Raw genomic sequence first — 18,700 nt, forward strand, 5'->3', positions numbered from 1 at the left:
ACAAGGTTCCCTCCAAGCCGGGTACTTTTGGTCGGCTTACTCGACCGGCTAAAAGTACTTTAAGGTCGAGCCGATACGTTTGGCCGCCGAGCCGACCAAACCGATCCAACTCTAAGGCTGGATTAAGGCCTGTTATTCGATGGGCCTTGTGGAGGGGTGTAATCCATCTCCTACAACATGCTATACCAGTGAGTAGAGTGGGTTTTTGCAGCTTATATCACACCAAAGAGTGGACAAGCTTGATACATTCCTAATTCGGTATGTATTCAGACCACATTGTATGCACTATGGAAGGAAGGTAATCAGAGAAGACATGGGGAGGCGGCTACACCATCTTCTCACCTGATCCGAAAGGTGGACAAACGAATTCGAAATTGGTTTGCTATATTCAGGAGATTATTTGGGCATGCCTATGAGAGGGGGCTGGTTAGATGGCCGGAGACATGATGAAGAAGACACAGTTTAGATGATTTTTTATTCAAAACACATTTAGATACCAGGCGACAGCAGATGTAAAAACAATTTTTTTGCTAGAATAAATTTAAAATTCTTTAAAAAAAATAGTTGTAAGACTTGCAAGCATTTTGTTGTCTTCAAGTTATGTGAAAACAAATATCGTAACGGATATGGATTATATTTTAATGATCTTGGTAATAATTTTATTGACACACCGACACGTTTTGATCACATGGGCTGTAATGGGCTTGGAAACCTTTGAACAACACCTTCTGTAGGTGAGCGAGCGAGCGAGTATAAGTCTTAATTCGTCCCACATCGATTGTGTAGACAGACATGTGATAATGAGTGGGTCTATAAAAGAAAAAGAAGTGCGACATTCGGAAAACATGATCCTTCAGGTTTAAAGGGGAAGTGAGGATTGGGTTATTCTCGCATAAATGCGTGAAGAGCGTTCCGCTCAAACCTTTTTACGACAATTGGGCGCTCCAATTTTCAATATATCTGATCCCTCTTATTTCAATTTGTTTTCCAAATCATTTTCTTCTTATTAATTTTTAAAGTTCTTTTTTTAATAAAAAGTTGTTTTAAAGAAATAAAAGTTAGTTGATTATAAGTTTGTTGTAACTTTTAAGGCTAAAAAGCCTTGTTAGTTTTTAATGACATAAGGTAATAAATACATGATGTTAATTATAAGGATTTGTTTTCTTGCACGAAGTTAATCATAATGACTTGAAAGATACAATTTAAATTTGCTTTTTTCCTCAATAGCAAAACAACGACATCTAGTAAAATCCCGTTTGGTAAAGCATTTGTTGAAAGAAATTGTTCAATTATTCATATACTTTACCAGCTTATTCACTTGTTAGAAATTCAAATATAAATATAATACAAAAATGTTTGCTCATGGCAATTTCGGCTGAAAATCATCCTACCTACCTTACCACGATTTATAAATAAAGATTAACGTAACCAAAATATATTAGATTTTAGTATTTAATAAAAAGAGGTATTCTTTAAAAATCTTGAACATAACATTTGTATAGTCCCCAAATAAATAACCGAATTACAATTTGAAACCATCAGACATTCAAATCTGAAAAAGTAGAGGACAGAGAACGAGTGAATTTTTTGTAACGATCCAAAACATTGGACATCCTTTATAAAATTCTAAAGTACGTAAAAACAATCATGTTGAGTAAAAGAGATTCCTTCTCAAATCCGAAGTACAATTTTAACCAAAAAAGAAACAAGAAGGATTACATTTCCCTTTCAAGGAAGATCAGATCCAGCAGCAGGACCAGCACCATACCCACCGGCTCCACGGCCAAACCCAGGCCTAGATCCAGCTCCAGATCCCTGTTAAAACCAAACAAATATAAAAGATGAATGAAGACGGTCTTGTGTTTTCCATCAAAATATGTTGAATTAATGCAGGCAATTTTTTTTTCAACAAATGGAATAACAGAAAAGAAATACATACATAGCCAAGATAAAAATTTACACAAGACACTAATGAGTAATTTCACAAAAATGATGTATTACAGAACCAAAGAACAGTAAAGAGTTGAGAAACAAAGACTTGGAAATTTTTTGAGCTAGCAACATGATTTAAAGCAAGAACCCAGTACAAAGCGTAATAGAAAAGGTACCCTGAAAGAAGGCTGGTAATCAGCAGGAGCTCCACTCTTGTCACCAAACTCTCCACCTGATCTTTGTCCTCCACGGTATCCATCTCTGTCACCAGACCTCCTCTCTCCATCAGAACGAGGTGGGCCACTGTAAAAAAAACCATATAAAATCAATCACACATAACACATTAACACTGGACAAGTAACTTCTTCTACTTCATCTAGTTAATGTGCACCCTACTGGAAAAGCAGATTATTTTGAAAGATGAAAGTTGAATTCTATACCGGGGACGGTCACCCATGGGACGACCAAGAGGCTTCTGCTGCTTCTTCAAAGTGGCGGGAACAATCTCAGAAGGGAGATTGAGGTAAGTCCTCAGAAAGTCAATGCCTTCGTTAGTGAGAAACCAGTAGTAATGCATCCATGCAAACGTCTCACGCACGTACTCCTTAGACTTGAAGCTCTGCATCAATTTGATGACTTGCAGATTCGGGACTCCTTCGACCAAAGGATGCTGCGCTAAATTGAAATCCTTTTTCGCAAACAGAACTCCCTCTGCACAACGAATCAATCAACAATGCTATTCTTCTTCGATGCATAAACTCACTCACAAAGCAAGAAGCGTACCTTGGAAGAGGTACTTGGAGATTGCGCGGCGGTTCTCCTCTGACATAATCTGCAACAAGTACGAGTACAAATTAGTCGTTTGATTTTCGAAATGAGTTATCCATTGACGTTTGGAACAGAGAAATACCATGATTGCGATGAGACAACAGAGAAGGTGACTGCGTGCTGTGTTAGTGACGGCGTTCTCTCCTCCTGTTTTTTAAAGCTGCCACTTTTATAACATGTTTGTTCTCTAGGGTTATTGTGTCGGACCTACTATTGGGCTATATTAGGCCCAATATATATAACGTGGTCATGAGATAGATATATCAGCTTAATTGATTTTAGACCCAACCTAACGAACTTTTTTCTCCACACTTATTTACTAGGGTTATTTTGGGAGTAACAAATTTTGGAAAGGGAATCTTATACAATAGAGGAGACTTTAGTCTCTCCTTACGAAGCCACATCATTAAAGAGGTGTGGGCATTTTACGACACGTGTCCCCACACCAAGAATCCTTGCAATTTTCGGCTGACGCTTCTCTTATTTTTCTAATATGATTTGGACTTTTTTAAAATTATAGAGATGACCCAAACGTTCCCTTTAGTACCCGATGCTAGCCTAATTTAAGGAATGTGATATAAGTTTTTATTACAATAGATAAAGTTGACCCAGACATTGTAGAAGCACTCGCCTTTTATTAAAACGAAAAGTTATGATTATTCTATACCTCTGTTTTCGAGCTGTTCCTAAGCCTTTTATTTTAGGGGTTACTTCAATACTTCCAGCACCGCAAATCTATCGAAGGACTCAACCATCTTCGTCAATCTGCAGATGGAAACTTTGACAACGGTACATATATTTATGGTATATTAATGTTGTGCAGAGGCGATTTCGGTGAGAGAAAAAAGTACCTCGATAAGTTATCCTGGAAAACTAATCAAGTCAGAACTGGACAATGTTTGACCATGATTAAGAATTCACTAAAAGAAATCAGAGTCATTTTGAAGACAAAATATTTAACAAATACAGCAACAATGAAACCCCTAACTGATTGCCACAATCATGACATGGACAGCGCATGCGAAGGTTGTTATTACTTTAAGAGGATGAACGAATTTGTTGACTACATTAGCACAAAAAAACAGTAAACAAACACATGAATTTACATGTTTCTTTTGGAACATTAACTTTACTTAACCTTTTACATTGTACTACATTTACTTTTGTCCAGCTATCAACTATATATTATATTCTTATTATACTAATCTATGAAATCACTTACGGTACTCTTCTTTCGCCTAATCAGATAAAAAATAAAGTAACACAATACTGACAATAACCACTATCAAATGGATTAAACGGACCAATTTTAACTTATTAGAAAACAAAATATACAAAAAACAAAAGATCCGAACCCTGCGCGTAGCGCCGGTATATCCCTAGTGAAGAATATATCACTGATATTTACGTTATTAACTGAATAACATTCAGTGTACATTTAACCCGGTTATACCTTTTTTTCTTTTCAAGTAATCGGTGAAAGAGAGAGAATAGATAGCGTCGATAACGAAGAACATGTGGACGAAAATCATTGATGATGAAGTGAGTACTGGATCATTGGTTATATGGTCTTGTGGTAGTTATGGTGGAAAATGGCGTACAAGAAAGATGAAATTTAATCGCAGTTTACAGATCATTTTTATTTTTCCAGGAAAGATGAATCTATTCCATGGTTGACTAGATGTAGACAGATTGGTACAAAGAGAGCTTTTAATATAAATACAAAGCTTCAACATCTAAAAAAAGTATTTTATTTGAAAAAATCCCTAATCTTGCAAGCTAGATCGAGGTTCTCGAGCTTAGTATCCATGGCAGAAACAGAACACAAGCGTTTCATGTGATGACTGGAATCTTGAACTCAGACAAGTATCATCTAAAGTCTCTGTTTTGTTTTGATCAGACCGGTTATACCTAGGAGGAACAGTCGTATAAAGTCCTTCTCTTTCATGATCTCTAGGACGGAAGGTACAAGAAGAGACCTCCACTGTGTTTCTCCTCCATCGGGTTATAACACCAAAGAACAAATCCTTGGATAATTGGATCCACTACAACAAACAAATTTGATTGGAGAGAGGTAAGGATTGGGTTCGGGTGGAGAAGAAGAGAACAATGGGTTGGGTTGTTTTTTTCTTTTTGAGTCAAATGGTTTGGTTTAATTAAAACTGAGTTTTTGGTTTGGTTTAAATGGTTAATATTATTTGGTAAGTAGTAAACCGATTAAAATTATGGTTTATGTATAATTAAATTTTAAACTATGGGTTCGAAGTGAAATAAGATTATATCTTTTAATTCGGGGAGAAATATGTTTACAATATTCATTTCATGGACATATAGCATAAGGTTATAGTTCGGTGGATATCTGATGCTATATGATAGTTCTCGTGGAGAAATAGCACCTTTACCCAGAGTCGGGACTAGAATTTTGAAGGCTAGAAGCCCAAAATGAAAAAAAAGTGGCCGAAAAAATAATCATGTAGGTGGGGTGCTTCGAACACCAGTGTGGGTTCCAAACCATTAGCTATTTAACCACTGTACTAAAGACAAACTTCTGAAAAAATGTGGCCGATTATATTAATATTATCTGACGGCCAGAAGCCCATGCTTCTTTTGGTTGGGCTCTGCGTTTACCCAAAAATTAGAGATAGAGGTTCAAGATTTCTTCAACCTTCCCATGGAAGAGAATAAGAAGCTGTGGCAGAGAAGTGGTGAGTTCGAAGGGTTCAGACATGTGAACATTGTGTCTAAGGATCAGAAATTTGATTGGAGAGGTAAGGATTGAGTTCGGGTGAAGAAGAAGAAGAGAACACTGGGTCGGGTTGACGGGTCTGTTTTATTTCCTTATTTTTTTTTGAGTCAAATGGTTTGGTTTAATTGAAATTGAGTTTTGGTTGGTAAATAGTTAACCGATTAAAATAATGGTTTATGAATAATTAAGTTTTAAATTATCGGTTCGGGGTGAAATAAGATTGTAACTTTAAATTCGGAGAGAAATACGTTTACAATATTCATTTTATGGACATATATCATGAGGTCATAGTTCGGTGGACATCTGATGCTATATGATAGTTCTCGTGGGAATATAGCAAGTTTACCCTTTTTATAATTAGTATAGTATGAATGGTTGATTCCATTTACATATGGATAAAAATGAATCACTACTATTTATTATCAAATCAATGAAACTCACCTCACACACTTATTTATTATATACATATTCGTTTTGTTGTCGTCGCAATCCTTGTTTTGTTTTGTAATACGAAAAAATATTGTTCTATTCTATTTAATAACATTAAAAATAGAACAAATATTACATTTTTATATATAAAAGTATAATAGTCTCACATTGCAAATTGAGCATGGTTCAAGCTGCTATTTCATTTATAGACCTCGCCTGCACCCCAACATCCCCTAAATACCCAACCCTAGCCCCTAAATATTAAACCCTAAACCCAAATCATTAAACCCAAACACAATTATAAACCATAATATATCATTTTAACTTTTTTTCATTACAAATCACAAATATTAACAATTATGAAACAACGATTAATACACATAAATTACAAACCGTAAGATATGCACATAAGAAAATTGAGTTATTCTATTCTAAACAAATAGTACTAAAAATTAAGTTACTGAAAACTATTTAATTTGTTAATACGATGTGTGCGACCATTGCTAAAGAGAATACATAAAGTCAGATATTGACATTAACCAATAATAAGATCGATAAATTAAAATGATATGTCTGCTAGAAGGGATAAAGATGGTAAAAAAAACACTATTTATCAATCATCAATTAGAATAGAACATAAAAACTATTATATTGCATTGCAAATGAACACGATGAATAAGAGAACTGTTAAATTTGAGTGCAAGACAGACGGTTATGTTTCATGGATATAGTATAAGATATATGTGAGGAATATGCGACTATACTTAAATAGTATAGTACCATTACAAATATCTACACTAACAAACATATATATACAATTGTATGACGTCCTTTCACCGAATATAGTATGTATAGACAACGAGTCATCTCTTACGTATCTTCTTTTTTTTTCTGATACAACGATACACATTCATGGGCACTGTCGTTCTCTTCACCGCCAGATCATAACAATCCCTATTAATTTTTTTGTTTGCAATTATGTGCCGCCCATCACCCAAACGGAATTGGTCTCCCTAAATTTGAATATATATATATATATATATATGTGTATATAACAGCTTTTACCTCATGTCTTCTCTTTGTCTTCATCGATTGTGATTGTCTCCTTTCTCTTTGTCAACCGCGATTCTATAACCATGAGATTGCTTCGACTTTGTCGTCTTCCTCGTCTTCTTCTTGTTTATTTTTCAGTCATTTTGGATGGTTCTTCTGTTGTCAACAATTTCTCAGATTTGAGAAGAAAATTGATTCTCCATAAAGATGTGAAGCATCTTAAACCACGATGTATTATTATTTCCAATGAGACAATAATTATAAAAAAGAGAGAGTTTGTGCCGGTTGAATAGGTGAGAGTTAAAGCCTTAAAGGTAGTGGGACTTATTATCCGAGATCCGGATTCGATCCGAGATCCGCTCCGGATCCGCTCCGAAAATAGGATATCCGGGGTGTCCGGATCCGAATCCGGATAGTAAAATCTTGGATCCGTCAAAACCGGATCCGGATCCGGATATCTTAATTTTTAGGTCCGGATATCCGGATCCGGATCCGTACTTTTAAAACACATTAACTTTTTAAATTTCATTAATATTTATACTTTATATAATAATATTTATACATAAATTAATTTTGTAATATTATATTTTAGTTTTTACAATATTATAGACATATATATATATATTTATAAATCTTGTATAAATATTTCATTTATGTATTATTTTTAAAATTTTAGTTTTTTTAAAAAAAAATTATTATTTTTAATTATTTTTGCGGATCCGGATCCGGATATCCGCGGATAATAGAATATAGAGACGGATATCCGAAATCCGGATATCCGGAAACCACGAATCCGGATCCGGATATTAAATCCACGGATCCGACGGATCCGACGGATCCGGATCCGGATACCCTAAATTTCCCGGATATCCGGATCCGTCCCAGCCTTAATGGCAATTATACATATTAATATTATACACCATGTATTGTAGTTTTTTTTTAAACATTGTTTAGTTTCAAACCATGAAAAAAATTAAAGTTCAGACAACAAGCTCTAAATAAATCTAAAAGACAGTTCAGTCATGTATCGTAGCTATTTAAAATAGATAGACAGTAAATTATTAAATTTTTGTTGGTTTTATACAAGCAAATTTCCCTACTTACTTTACCTTTTTTTGTCACAATCCGTTACTTACTTTACCATTTGTTACATTTGAACGAATAATGGTAAGATCAAAATTGATAAATAGATGCATATATTTGGATGGCAACAAAAGAGAGATAAAATATGCAATTTTATATCAAAACTAGAATTCTTGTCCGCGCTACGCGCGGATTGTACCTTATAAACTTATTTTACATCTTTATTATTATTATTTTTGAAACTCATTTTACATCTTTATATATTTGAATATTTTATACCATTTTACTTTTCAAAAAATTAAAATGTCTAAGGTAATGTGTAACATATGGTGATGGATTTGAGTTTTCGTTGTGATTTTTTGAACTGATAAATTTCACTTTGTTTTTTATTTTACATTTATGTAATTTTTCAGCTGTTATTTTTTTGATCGGGGTGTTAATTATAAATCTATTGACTATTTTAAAATAGGAGAAATAGTATATAATAGTGTTTGGTAAATGTTTCATCCAAAAAATTCTATATCCATCAAATATAAAAAATTTAAATTTTTGTTTTAATCCAAAATTTTAATGATCTTATACTTTGAAAAATAAACTGTTTTAACTTAATAGTTTGATTTGTTATTTTTAAATTTATTCATATCACCAAACTACTGAAAACAAATATATAAGTTTAGTTTTATTATATATTTGAAGTTATCTCTCTGCTAAAATTTCACTATTTATTTTATAACATTTTTGGAATAAATTATTTGTATATGTTTATACATTATTTGATTTTAAAAACTATTTGTTTCATCATTATTTTGTGCCAATTTGAATTAATGATTCATTTAACTTTTTTAATTATATAGTATAGATGTAACAAAATTATCTGAAAGTGGAACATATTTTTAAAATGATAGGGTAGACATGATTTTTTTAAGGAAGTTGTGTTGGAGGTGAGAGAATCATCAAGGAGGTGTGGTAGTTAGCTTCGCTCACTATTGTTTAGAGTCAAGTTTGAGAAACTGGTGTTCATGTTATTATCATATTTCTTTTTCTTGCCAGCTTTTATTACTTGTCCAGTCGATGTGCTTTTAAAACAGATTTTGCATTCAAACGGAACTTTATTGGTTTGTTCAAGCGTGCTCACATTACTTTTCAAGTATGCTAAATCATTTTAAGATCTTTGTAACTATGACCATGCTAAATCATTTTAAGATCTTAGTAACTCTGACCATCTGGAGCCAGGACTTTGGGATTCAACTTATTGGGAATGCTTGCTCGAGCTGAATTACTTGACTTTCGTTTGATGTAAAACTCTTTAGATATATTAAGATACATGGAAATACACCCTTCAATGTTAACCTTTAGGGCATTCTACTTACATTGAATAAACTATCCTATCATGTGCTGCCCCTTTCCAATGTTGCAGGTTCTCAATGGTCTACTTAGTAGAAGCAGTCCCTATGAGATTGGAGTCTCATAAGCTCCGGTAATCCTGCCGGAGCTTCATCTTCTCCAGCTTATCCTTCTCAAGGAAACAGTTCACGAATGTACACATTAGACCATATGCAATAAGATTTTTAGGCAGATGATAACCGATTTTACTTAAAAGCTAATACATCAATTAAATTTAAAGCTAAAGGTACAAAATCTACAGGTTAAATTTTTTTAAGAAAATTAAAGCAAAAGATCCAAAGCTACATCCTATACCATTCAACCCCATCATATAGAGATGAAGAACGAAAGAAGAGAAAAAACAATAGAAAGAACCTCAAAAAATTCACTTTTCTTTGTCATCAGCATGGCGTACGGAAACGTTGGATACACAACTTCTAAGCTCTGAACTTTCTGGTTCACGTAATTTCTGGAATCCATGAACACTCACGGCTCTGGCTGAAACCAAAAGCTGGGATTTAGTCAACTCACTAATAGTTTTTGAACCATGCCATGTGGCAGTTGAGGAAGAGTGACTTCTGCGAAAAGACATATGTTATCCTTAAATTGAGTCTCCTAAGTATCACAATCTTTCTTCAAGTTATTTTTAAAATGTATCACAAAGTCTTTTGCCATGTACACACTCTGGCTCAAATTTGTCGAATCCAACCTTCTTCAAAGCCACCATCCTCCAAGTTTCAGTCTCTCGCGCACGGAAGACACTATGGTTCATCCATTTTCAAATCTTTAATATCTCCAAAAAGGAAAAAAAAACAGAGCTAATAATTTTCCATTAACTGCAAAAATTCAGACGCAAGCACATTCAAATATATTCATAACATAACATAATGAAAAATAAATGAGCTAAAAATGCAAAATATTGTACTTGATTGAGTTGTCGAGCTCTTGCGCAGTTGCACAATCAAAGCTCCATGGAAATAAACGTGTTACCATGGTGGTAATCGTTCCCTTCACCATTTTCTCTTGATTTCGGACATGAAACCAATCAAAGCTCAATGGAAATGAAAATCTCAGAGAGAATTTTTGTAACTATAAATGTCGTAACCTTGTTATTTTTTCAAAAGCATCAGATCTAAACTGGACCCGGCTGTAGATAGCTTCGCCAAAAAATTTGCTTAGCCACGCATGCATGGAAGCCGGTGGCGACCAACTGTGAGGGAAATTCTGGCTGCGGAAGGATACATCAGCATATTTATACGGAGCTAGTAGAATTAGTGGAAGATGGCAGTTACAGATCTAGGTAAGTAAGAAAATGATAAAATTTATGATGACTATTGATTTTTCTTTAAACTGTAGAGAAGGGATAGAGAAAAGGCATGGAAAGGTGAGGAAAAAGATCGGCTGAATAAATGTGGGTCATATTTAATCTCTTGGAAATTTGTTGCTTAAAGAAAATGGGCTTCGTTGTAATATGATTAGAGAACGGGCTTCGACTAAGGTTGGATTTTATTTAGGCTTGTTAAACTAAAAGTGATGTGTAACTTTGATTGGATAGGAATATTTTTGCTGATGTGGCATAGCTTAGGAGTTTCTAAATTAGTTCTTTTTATATAGTACAGATGCTTGCAGAAAATTTATGTGATAACAAGATATAGCAAAAGCAAAGACATACCAACCACAAACACCTTCATCATCATGGCCGTATTCCAACCATAATGGTTGTTTATATATTCTTCTTTATCATCGTCGTCTCTTTCATATTCTTCTCCATACCAAAACTTCTTAAGCCAACTCCAATTATATTTATACTCAGACTGAGCGACTTCATCATCCATTTCATAATATTCATCTCCATACGTGTGGTTGTCAGGGCTTCCTCCAGTATCGAAGTAATCCACTTCGCTACCATTACAACTCTCTGTTTCCTCACTCAAGATCTGTACACCACACTCAAGAATCTTGAGGTTATCCACGCAACTGAATTCAAAAAAAATCTTGGTCGCTTGCACATCCACTTTACGTGTTTCTTGAACCAAGTTACCACCACATACGAACAGATGCTCCGTAAGAAAATGAGAAACATTCATTGAATCCCATTTAATCTCCATGATGATGACACCTCCTTCGGTTATTAGACGACAAGTTATATCAAGATATGAGTACTTGATTGGCGAAAACATTAGACATGCCTTGAATCTTGAGGATGAAGAGAAAGTAACCATAGGGATGGTTATGGAGTTTCCTTTAGCTTTGTTAGTGAACTCCGCAGGAATATCTTTACCCGGTAAACATACGTATTCGTAAACCCATTGTTGTATGATTTCTCTTCTTGTCTCTTCATCCAGTTTCAAGCAGTTTTGGAACATGAGTTCCCTGATTGGATATTGGAACATGAGGCCCCTCATTGGATCATTGAAATAGATACACACTCTCTCGAGGGATCCACAATCGGTCGCATCTATGTACTTGAGCGAAGAGGGAAGACCTTGTAGTGACATGAGTTTTCTACACTTGAAGACGAAAAGACTTTCTAGTCTAGAAAGGCCTATGACGCAATCTGGAATCCTCACTATATCACTATTGCTTAGGTCTAGATGTGTTACACTTTCGGGGACATGTGTTAATCTCTTGAGGTTTCTGCTGCCTATACGAAACCACTCAAGACGAGGCAGACGTTCAACAATTGATGGATGAACGTCCAACTTTGTATTTCCAACATCGAGGTCCTTGATGTTCATAGAAATATCTGGATAACTTCGCAGCAGTGAGCAATCACTCATGTCTACTTCCTCAAGAGATGCCAAGTTGATATTTTTTGGAATGATTTGTAGCTTTGCGCACCCCATCATCATCAGCTTTTTTAGTTTGTGTAGGTTTCTAATTGAAGAGGGAAGCTCCACCAAACTTGTGCAAGATGTAAGTGTCAATGTCTTGAGGCTAGTAGCCTTTGAAAGATCGGGGATCTCTATCAAGTTTTTGGAATGTCCCAAATCTATATCCTTGAGATTTGTAAGTGGCTGCATTGTCAAGCACAATAAATGAAAGTATATCGTATTTAGATCAGAACAATTAAGAAGATTAAAAAGTCCAAACTCTTAAAATATACAATTTTTTCTTACATAATAAAATACACCGTTTTAGATTTAAATACACCCTAATATGCAACTTTCTTTGTAGATAATTTTATTAAAATAACAAATTTCATTAGTTTAACTGTTTAAGTCTAAAAAGGGTATATATTCTTAAGAGGTTGAGATATCTACCAATCTTCTTAAATCATTATAAACATATATGATACCAACCTGGATACCTTGCCAAAGCTTCTCGAGCTTACTATATGCCATATTGAATTCGACTAGACATTCAGGTCGAAATGTTGGAGGAAGAAGTGTTCCTGGGTATGAATCCCAATGGAGTAACCTTAGACGAGGTAAATATTCCATGTCTTCTAACATCTGCAATGTACTAAAATGTCTTCCATACACTCTTAGGAACCGGAGATTACGCATTCCTTCAAAGGCTCGCCCACTGATAGAAAACTCACTTATCTTAGACATATCAAGTGATATACCTAAGACAGATCCAGTGCCCTAACAAAAAATAAATTCAAACAAGACTGGTGAAACTGTAAGAAAAATACCAAATACTTGTTGATCAAGCAATCTACTAACACATATGGAAGAAGAACGGGACTTACAGTTTCATTTTCAAGCACATTACGAATCTCTTCGGCTTCTACTAAAAATTGACGCTTTCCAGGTTCATTAGATTGTTCATAAACTACTTGCCTCCCCAATTTTTGGAGTAAACAATGCATTGTGATCAACCCATTGGTTGATATATGCACGAGAGATTTCTCGGAAAGGGTCTTCAACCCATTTCTGACATCCAAGTCACTATCAGCTAGCATTGTTGTCAGATGATCAATGGTTTCATTGTTAAAGAAGAACGCAATGTGAAGAAATAGAGACTGTTCTTTCTTCATTAGTTTGTCATATCCCACTCTTAACGCATTCTCAATTTTCCTATCAAGGCTATATTCTAGCCTAGAAACTTGACCTTCCCACTCGTTCCTATTCTCACCACGTAAAGATGAACCCACAACACGAAGACCTAGTGGAAGATTACCACAAAGATTTGTTAATTTCTTTGCAAGCTCATCAAAACCATCCCATAGAGAATTTGGCTTGAAAGCATATAGACGTAGGATCTCAAGAGCTTCTTCTTCTGATGGATAATCCACATGGTAGATATCATCTACCCAATGTGCCTTCAGTATCTTTTTATCTTCAGTAGTAACGATAATTCGGCTTCCCAAACCAAACCAAGATGGTTCTCTAGCCAAGGCGTCTAGTTGTTCCAAATCATCTATCTCATCAAGAACTATAAGGACTCTTTGGTCTTGTAGCCATTCTTTTATTGTGCCTAGATGATGTACCTTCATATCCCTTTGGTTCAAAATCTTGGATAGAAGCTGGGTTTGTAAATACAATTTCGAATCATGGTCATCCATACCAAATGTTTCATATTTTTCCTTGAGGTTCTTGAGAAAACATTTAAATTGAAAATCAGCAGAGAGTTGGTTGAATAAAGCTCTAGCAATAGTTGTCTTACCGATTCCAGCTGGACCTTGGATTCCAATCATCTTTACTTCGTCACACTCAAGGTGTAAATAAGCGTTTAGTTTTCTCAAGTGAGCTTCCATTCCCACCAGCCCTTCAAATTCATTTGATGGTGTAACATTGATTTTGTTTGAAACATCAATGGCAATTTTTTCGATCATCTCAGCTTCATCATCCCTACCAAAAAGTCAAAATTACAGATAAACCACCACTAAAGCATTGATTAAAATAAAAAAGTTTACTTTACAAACACATCTAAAATATATCAGTTCCAATATGAAATTAAACCTTTATTGAAATTTGATAAAGAAATGATTAAACTAATAAGACCATATGTCAGTTGCTAGACGACTTCCTACACAAAGTAATCAATAAATGATTTGAATAATAGTTTTGAACTTTTTAACTATGCGGTACTATGCACAATGCAAACGGATTACTATACAGACAAGTGAGCCCGCGCAAAACGCAGAAATTTAGCATAGTTTAGTGTTTAAATTAATATTTATCTTTAGTTTCAATGGGTTGGTTATATATTTTAGTGAACACTTACTTATGTGTGATCTTTGCTTATACAGGATGTTACGATACTCAGAGATGAAGTCATTGCGGTTGAATAAATTGCATAAGAATAGAGTTGTGATTCTTTGAATTGAATAAGACAGTGTAGTTACTTTATATTGTTTGATTTCTTATGTGTGATCCACTATCATATATGTTCTTATCGTGTTCTTTGTAGGGTTGTTGTGTATTTTGGTGTTCTTCTGGATTTTACAACTATTTACTTAATTTTAAAGTGCAAGCGACGGTTTGTGGTGCTATTTTTTTTTTTCTTTAGAAGTATGTCTATGCTTTAGTGATAGTAATATGTATGTTTTTTTTAATTATTTCATTTACTATATCTTATTATTTTATTTTAAATATTATGTTTTGATTATGTAGTAATCATTGGTTGTGCTTTTTATATCATTTTTGACGTTAATTTCTCTAAGCTTGAACTTGGCACCCACAAAAGAAAGAAATTCTAGTGAGTTTTCCTTTCTTTTTCTTCGTCGGAATTTGACGATGAAACGTTTAAAAATAATATTGTAAACCATTTCTTTTTCTTTGTTGTTTTTATGATTTTTTCTATTTGTTCTCGAAGTTTATATATCTTGGATTAAATTACTAAATTATTTTTTGTTAACTAATTTTTACACCAAATCAAGTTATATTATGTAGTTTTTACTAACTTATTTGTTGTCTATTTTTTATATTATCTTATTTTTTTTTCTCCAATTGGTTTGTAAGATATTTATCTTAATTATTTATTAACCACTGGTTGTGGTTCCAATTATTTATTTTTGTTTTTGTTAATTTCTCTAAATTTAAGCTTAATTAATGACCAAAAAGGAAAAAAAAATGTGGATGAGATTTACTTTTTTTTTTTTGTCTTTGGGTTAGGTTTGAAGAAATGGAAAAAGTGATATTGTAAATGATTTCTTTTTTACTTTTCGTTCTTATAGACTTCTCTATTTTTTCTGTATTTTTTTATCTTTAAAATTTATTATAAATTTTTTACTAAATTAATAATATTTATTAAACTTTTCAATAAGTCCAAGTTATATAATGTATTTTATTATTATATTTTTCATATCATGTTAGTTTCTGTTTTTCCAACTAATTTTTTAAAAGTATATTTAATTATGTATTAATCATAAGTTTTTATTTTCGATAATTTGTTTATCTGGTCTATGCTTAAATTTGGTGGCCGAAAAAGGAATAAGTTTTGGTTGGAATTCATTATTTTTTTTTTATTTTTGTTTGTCTGTGTTTGATGAAACATGAAAAAATATCATAAATAAATTTCTATTTTTTGGTCATATATATGATTTTTTCTATTAGTTTTTAAATAAAAAATATATATATATATATATATATATATATATATATTTTATATTTTATATTCCTTAAGTTATTATTTACTAATTAAAAGATTGATGTCAGAATTTTGGTTAGATTGAAAATCAAGAATTGTTTTTTTTATGATTTATTAAATTTTTTGTTAATATAATTTGTTTAAATAATAAAATATGAGAATTTAGGATTCTTCATTAATATTTAAAAATTTATGCTTATGTGTCAAGTTTATAAATAATCTATTGATGAGGTGGTTTAAAGAGAAGAGCTGACATTCGTCTTTAGTTTCAAAAGATTGGTTATACATTTGTCTTTTTTTTGTGACAAAAAAGAAAAGAAAAAATGTTATATATATTTTTTTTATGTGTGATCTTTGTTTATATAGGATGTTAAGATATTGAGATATGAAGACATTACGGTCGACTATGCATAATAACATAGTTCTTTGTAGAGTTTTGTATTGCGGCATTCGTTCTAACTTTGCAACTATTTACTTTAATTTTAAAGTATAGGATACGGTGTTGTAGTGCCATTTTGTTTTCTTTAGGAGTGTGTGGATCGGATCTTTTAGTGATGGTAATATGTATGCTATTTTTTTATTTTTTATTTGATATATTATGTCTTGTTATTTTTTTTTTTAAAATATGTTTTGATTTTTTTTTTGACAGTCAAAAGTTTATTCTATTACTCAAGCTTGAGGTGGTCTGGATAACCAAACCGGAATAAAACAACCAATAAAAAATAACTCCCTATGGAAGGATCTTGCTGTTTTAGCTAGAAAATCTGAAATCTGATTTCGCGCCCGTGGAACATGAATGATGCTGAATTCCGGGAAGCATATCTGTAGCGTCTCTATCCTCTCCAATTCTGTTGCAAAGCTTGGCCAATCATGTGGATCTTTTATCATTGCAATCAGCTCCTTACAATCTGTCCCGAAGCGTTGACATGTTGAGTATTGAAGCATATTCTCCATTGCCCACCGCAATGCTTCTACTTCCGAATGCAAGGCTGATTCGAGTCGAGTGAAATTCTTTGTTCCCATAAGTTGAGTGTTCTCCGCGCTGTCCATCCATACCCAGCCGCAGCCACTAATGTGAGCAGAAGATGTCCAAGATCCATCTAACAAGCATATGTTATCCAAGCTTATGGCTTGGTCTACCTCAGAAATATTATCTTGTACCACTGGTTGGACCACTGGTTGTACATCGTTAGCATTAAACCAGGCCTGGCATTCACTCTCTGCATGTCGAACTAGCTCCAAGGGATCTCTATCTATACCTCTGAAGAGTTTGTCGTTCCTAGCCTTCCAAATATACCATAGCAACCAGGGATAAGGATCCCTATCTTGTTCCGGCTCAATGATGCTATTCTTTCTCCAGAACAAATAATCCATGTTCGTGTAGACGCTTGATACTGGAAATATATCCGGGCTTGTTGGAGTCGATGATAATGACCAGACTTGAAGAGCAGGCGGGTATTCAAAAAATGCATGGGTCACAGTTTCTTCTAATTCTCCGCATCTTGGACAATAGTTGTCACACCTCATATTACGTCTTGTTAAGTTCCTCGTTACTGCCACATGACCAGTTAATAGTTGCCAAATAAGATGACATATCTTGTTCGGCGCCTTTATCTTCCAAGCGAAGGTTTGAAGCTTTTTGATGCTTGGCTCTACAATTTCCTTCTCTACCGCTGGTGTTAATACATTCTGTGCCAGCCAATATCCAGATTTAACCGTATATTGGCCATTCCTTGTGTAGTTCCAACAGAAAGAATCCCGACGATGGGTTGAACTTATGGCTAAACTCCGTATGAGAGGTATGTCTCCAGGGGTAACATAATTTTCCAATAAACCAACATCCCACTCCTTCGATACCTGATCAATAAGATCACTGACTCTCATATTTGAGTGCATAACTGGCGCTACGGGGACAACTGGTCACGCAGGGGTCGTTGGAATCCATGGATCCTCCCACACCTTAACTTCGTACTCTGAATGTATCTTCTGTCTGATCCCTAGTAGTAGCAACTTCCTTGCGGCTGTAATGCTTGTCCACACATAGGATGGGCTTGTAGCATTATTCACTCTTAGTGGAGAACTCAATCTATAGTATCTTCCTCTCAATACCCGTGCAACCAGAGAATCAGGGAATTGAAGTAGCATCCATAGTTGTTTAGCCAAACGGGCCATATTGAACTCATGGATCATTCGAAAACCGATTCCACCCTCCTCTCTGGGTAAACAGACTTTTTCCCACTTCGCCCAATGTATTCCTCTTTTTGGTGGATTTGAACTCCACCAGAATTGTGCAATGGCACTGGCAAGATTTTCACATATCTCCAAAGGGAGTAGAAAAGTAGACATAACTTATGTCGGTAGAGCGAGCAGAATAGATTTAATCAACACTTCCTTCCCACCTTTGGAGAGCCATCTTCCTGTCCATCCATTCACTCTGTGCATCAACTTATCTTTCAAAAATGCAAAGAGTTTGCACTTGGAGCCACTTATGTCTTCTGGGATACCAAGGTAAGTTCCCATTCCTCCATCATTCTGTATTCCAAGCACATCTTTAAGCTCTTGTCTCGTGGTCGCATTAATCCGCTTACCAAAGAGTAAGGATGACTTATCAAAATTAATACATTGTCCAGACGCTTTGCCGTATCTCCTGACTACTTTTATTACTTCTTCACATTCACGGGGCCCCGCCTTACAGAAGAAAAGGCT

At 34.3% G+C, this 18,700-nt stretch overlaps 2 protein-coding genes, 1 long non-coding RNA gene and 1 other non-coding gene across 4 annotated transcripts; 1 reads left to right on the forward strand and 3 right to left on the reverse strand.

Moving 5' to 3' along the window:
* The first annotated feature begins 865 nt into the window (after positions 1-865).
* LOC125589479 lies at positions 866-968 on the forward strand. The gene has a single exon (XR_007325667.1). It is a non-coding gene; the product is annotated as a small nucleolar RNA Z279/snoR105/snoR108 (small nucleolar RNA).
* Positions 969-1,451: 483 nt separating this feature from the next.
* Positions 1,452-2,961, reverse strand: LOC111212833 (40S ribosomal protein S10-2). The gene is made up of 5 exons (XM_022714436.2): positions 2,843-2,961; positions 2,716-2,764; positions 2,373-2,643; positions 2,109-2,235; positions 1,452-1,815 (listed from the first exon to the last, which is right to left on the reverse strand). Exons 1-5 carry the CDS (start codon positions 2,843-2,845, stop codon positions 1,729-1,731), a joined length of 537 nt encoding a protein of 178 aa, XP_022570157.1. The 5' UTR covers positions 2,846-2,961; the 3' UTR covers positions 1,452-1,728.
* Positions 2,962-4,353: 1,392 nt separating this feature from the next.
* Positions 4,354-7,271, reverse strand: LOC125588973. The gene is made up of 2 exons (XR_007325160.1): positions 7,001-7,271; positions 4,354-6,889 (listed from the first exon to the last, which is right to left on the reverse strand). It is a non-coding gene; the product is annotated as an uncharacterized LOC125588973 (long non-coding RNA).
* A 723-nt stretch (positions 7,272-7,994) lies between these two features.
* Positions 7,995-15,875, reverse strand: LOC111203567 (disease resistance protein RML1A-like). The gene is made up of 3 exons (XM_048760999.1): positions 13,152-15,875; positions 12,757-13,044; positions 7,995-12,471 (listed from the first exon to the last, which is right to left on the reverse strand). The coding sequence occupies exons 1-3, from the start codon at positions 14,235-14,237 to the stop codon at positions 11,089-11,091; spliced, it is 2,757 nt and encodes a 918-aa protein (XP_048616956.1). The 5' UTR covers positions 14,238-15,875; the 3' UTR covers positions 7,995-11,088.
* Positions 15,876-18,700: the final 2,825 nt, after the last annotated feature.

Source organism: Brassica napus, chromosome C6 (assembly GCF_020379485.1).
Source record: "Brassica napus cultivar Da-Ae chromosome C6, Da-Ae, whole genome shotgun sequence".
Classification (NCBI taxonomy): Eukaryota; Viridiplantae; Streptophyta; class Magnoliopsida; order Brassicales; family Brassicaceae; genus Brassica; species Brassica napus.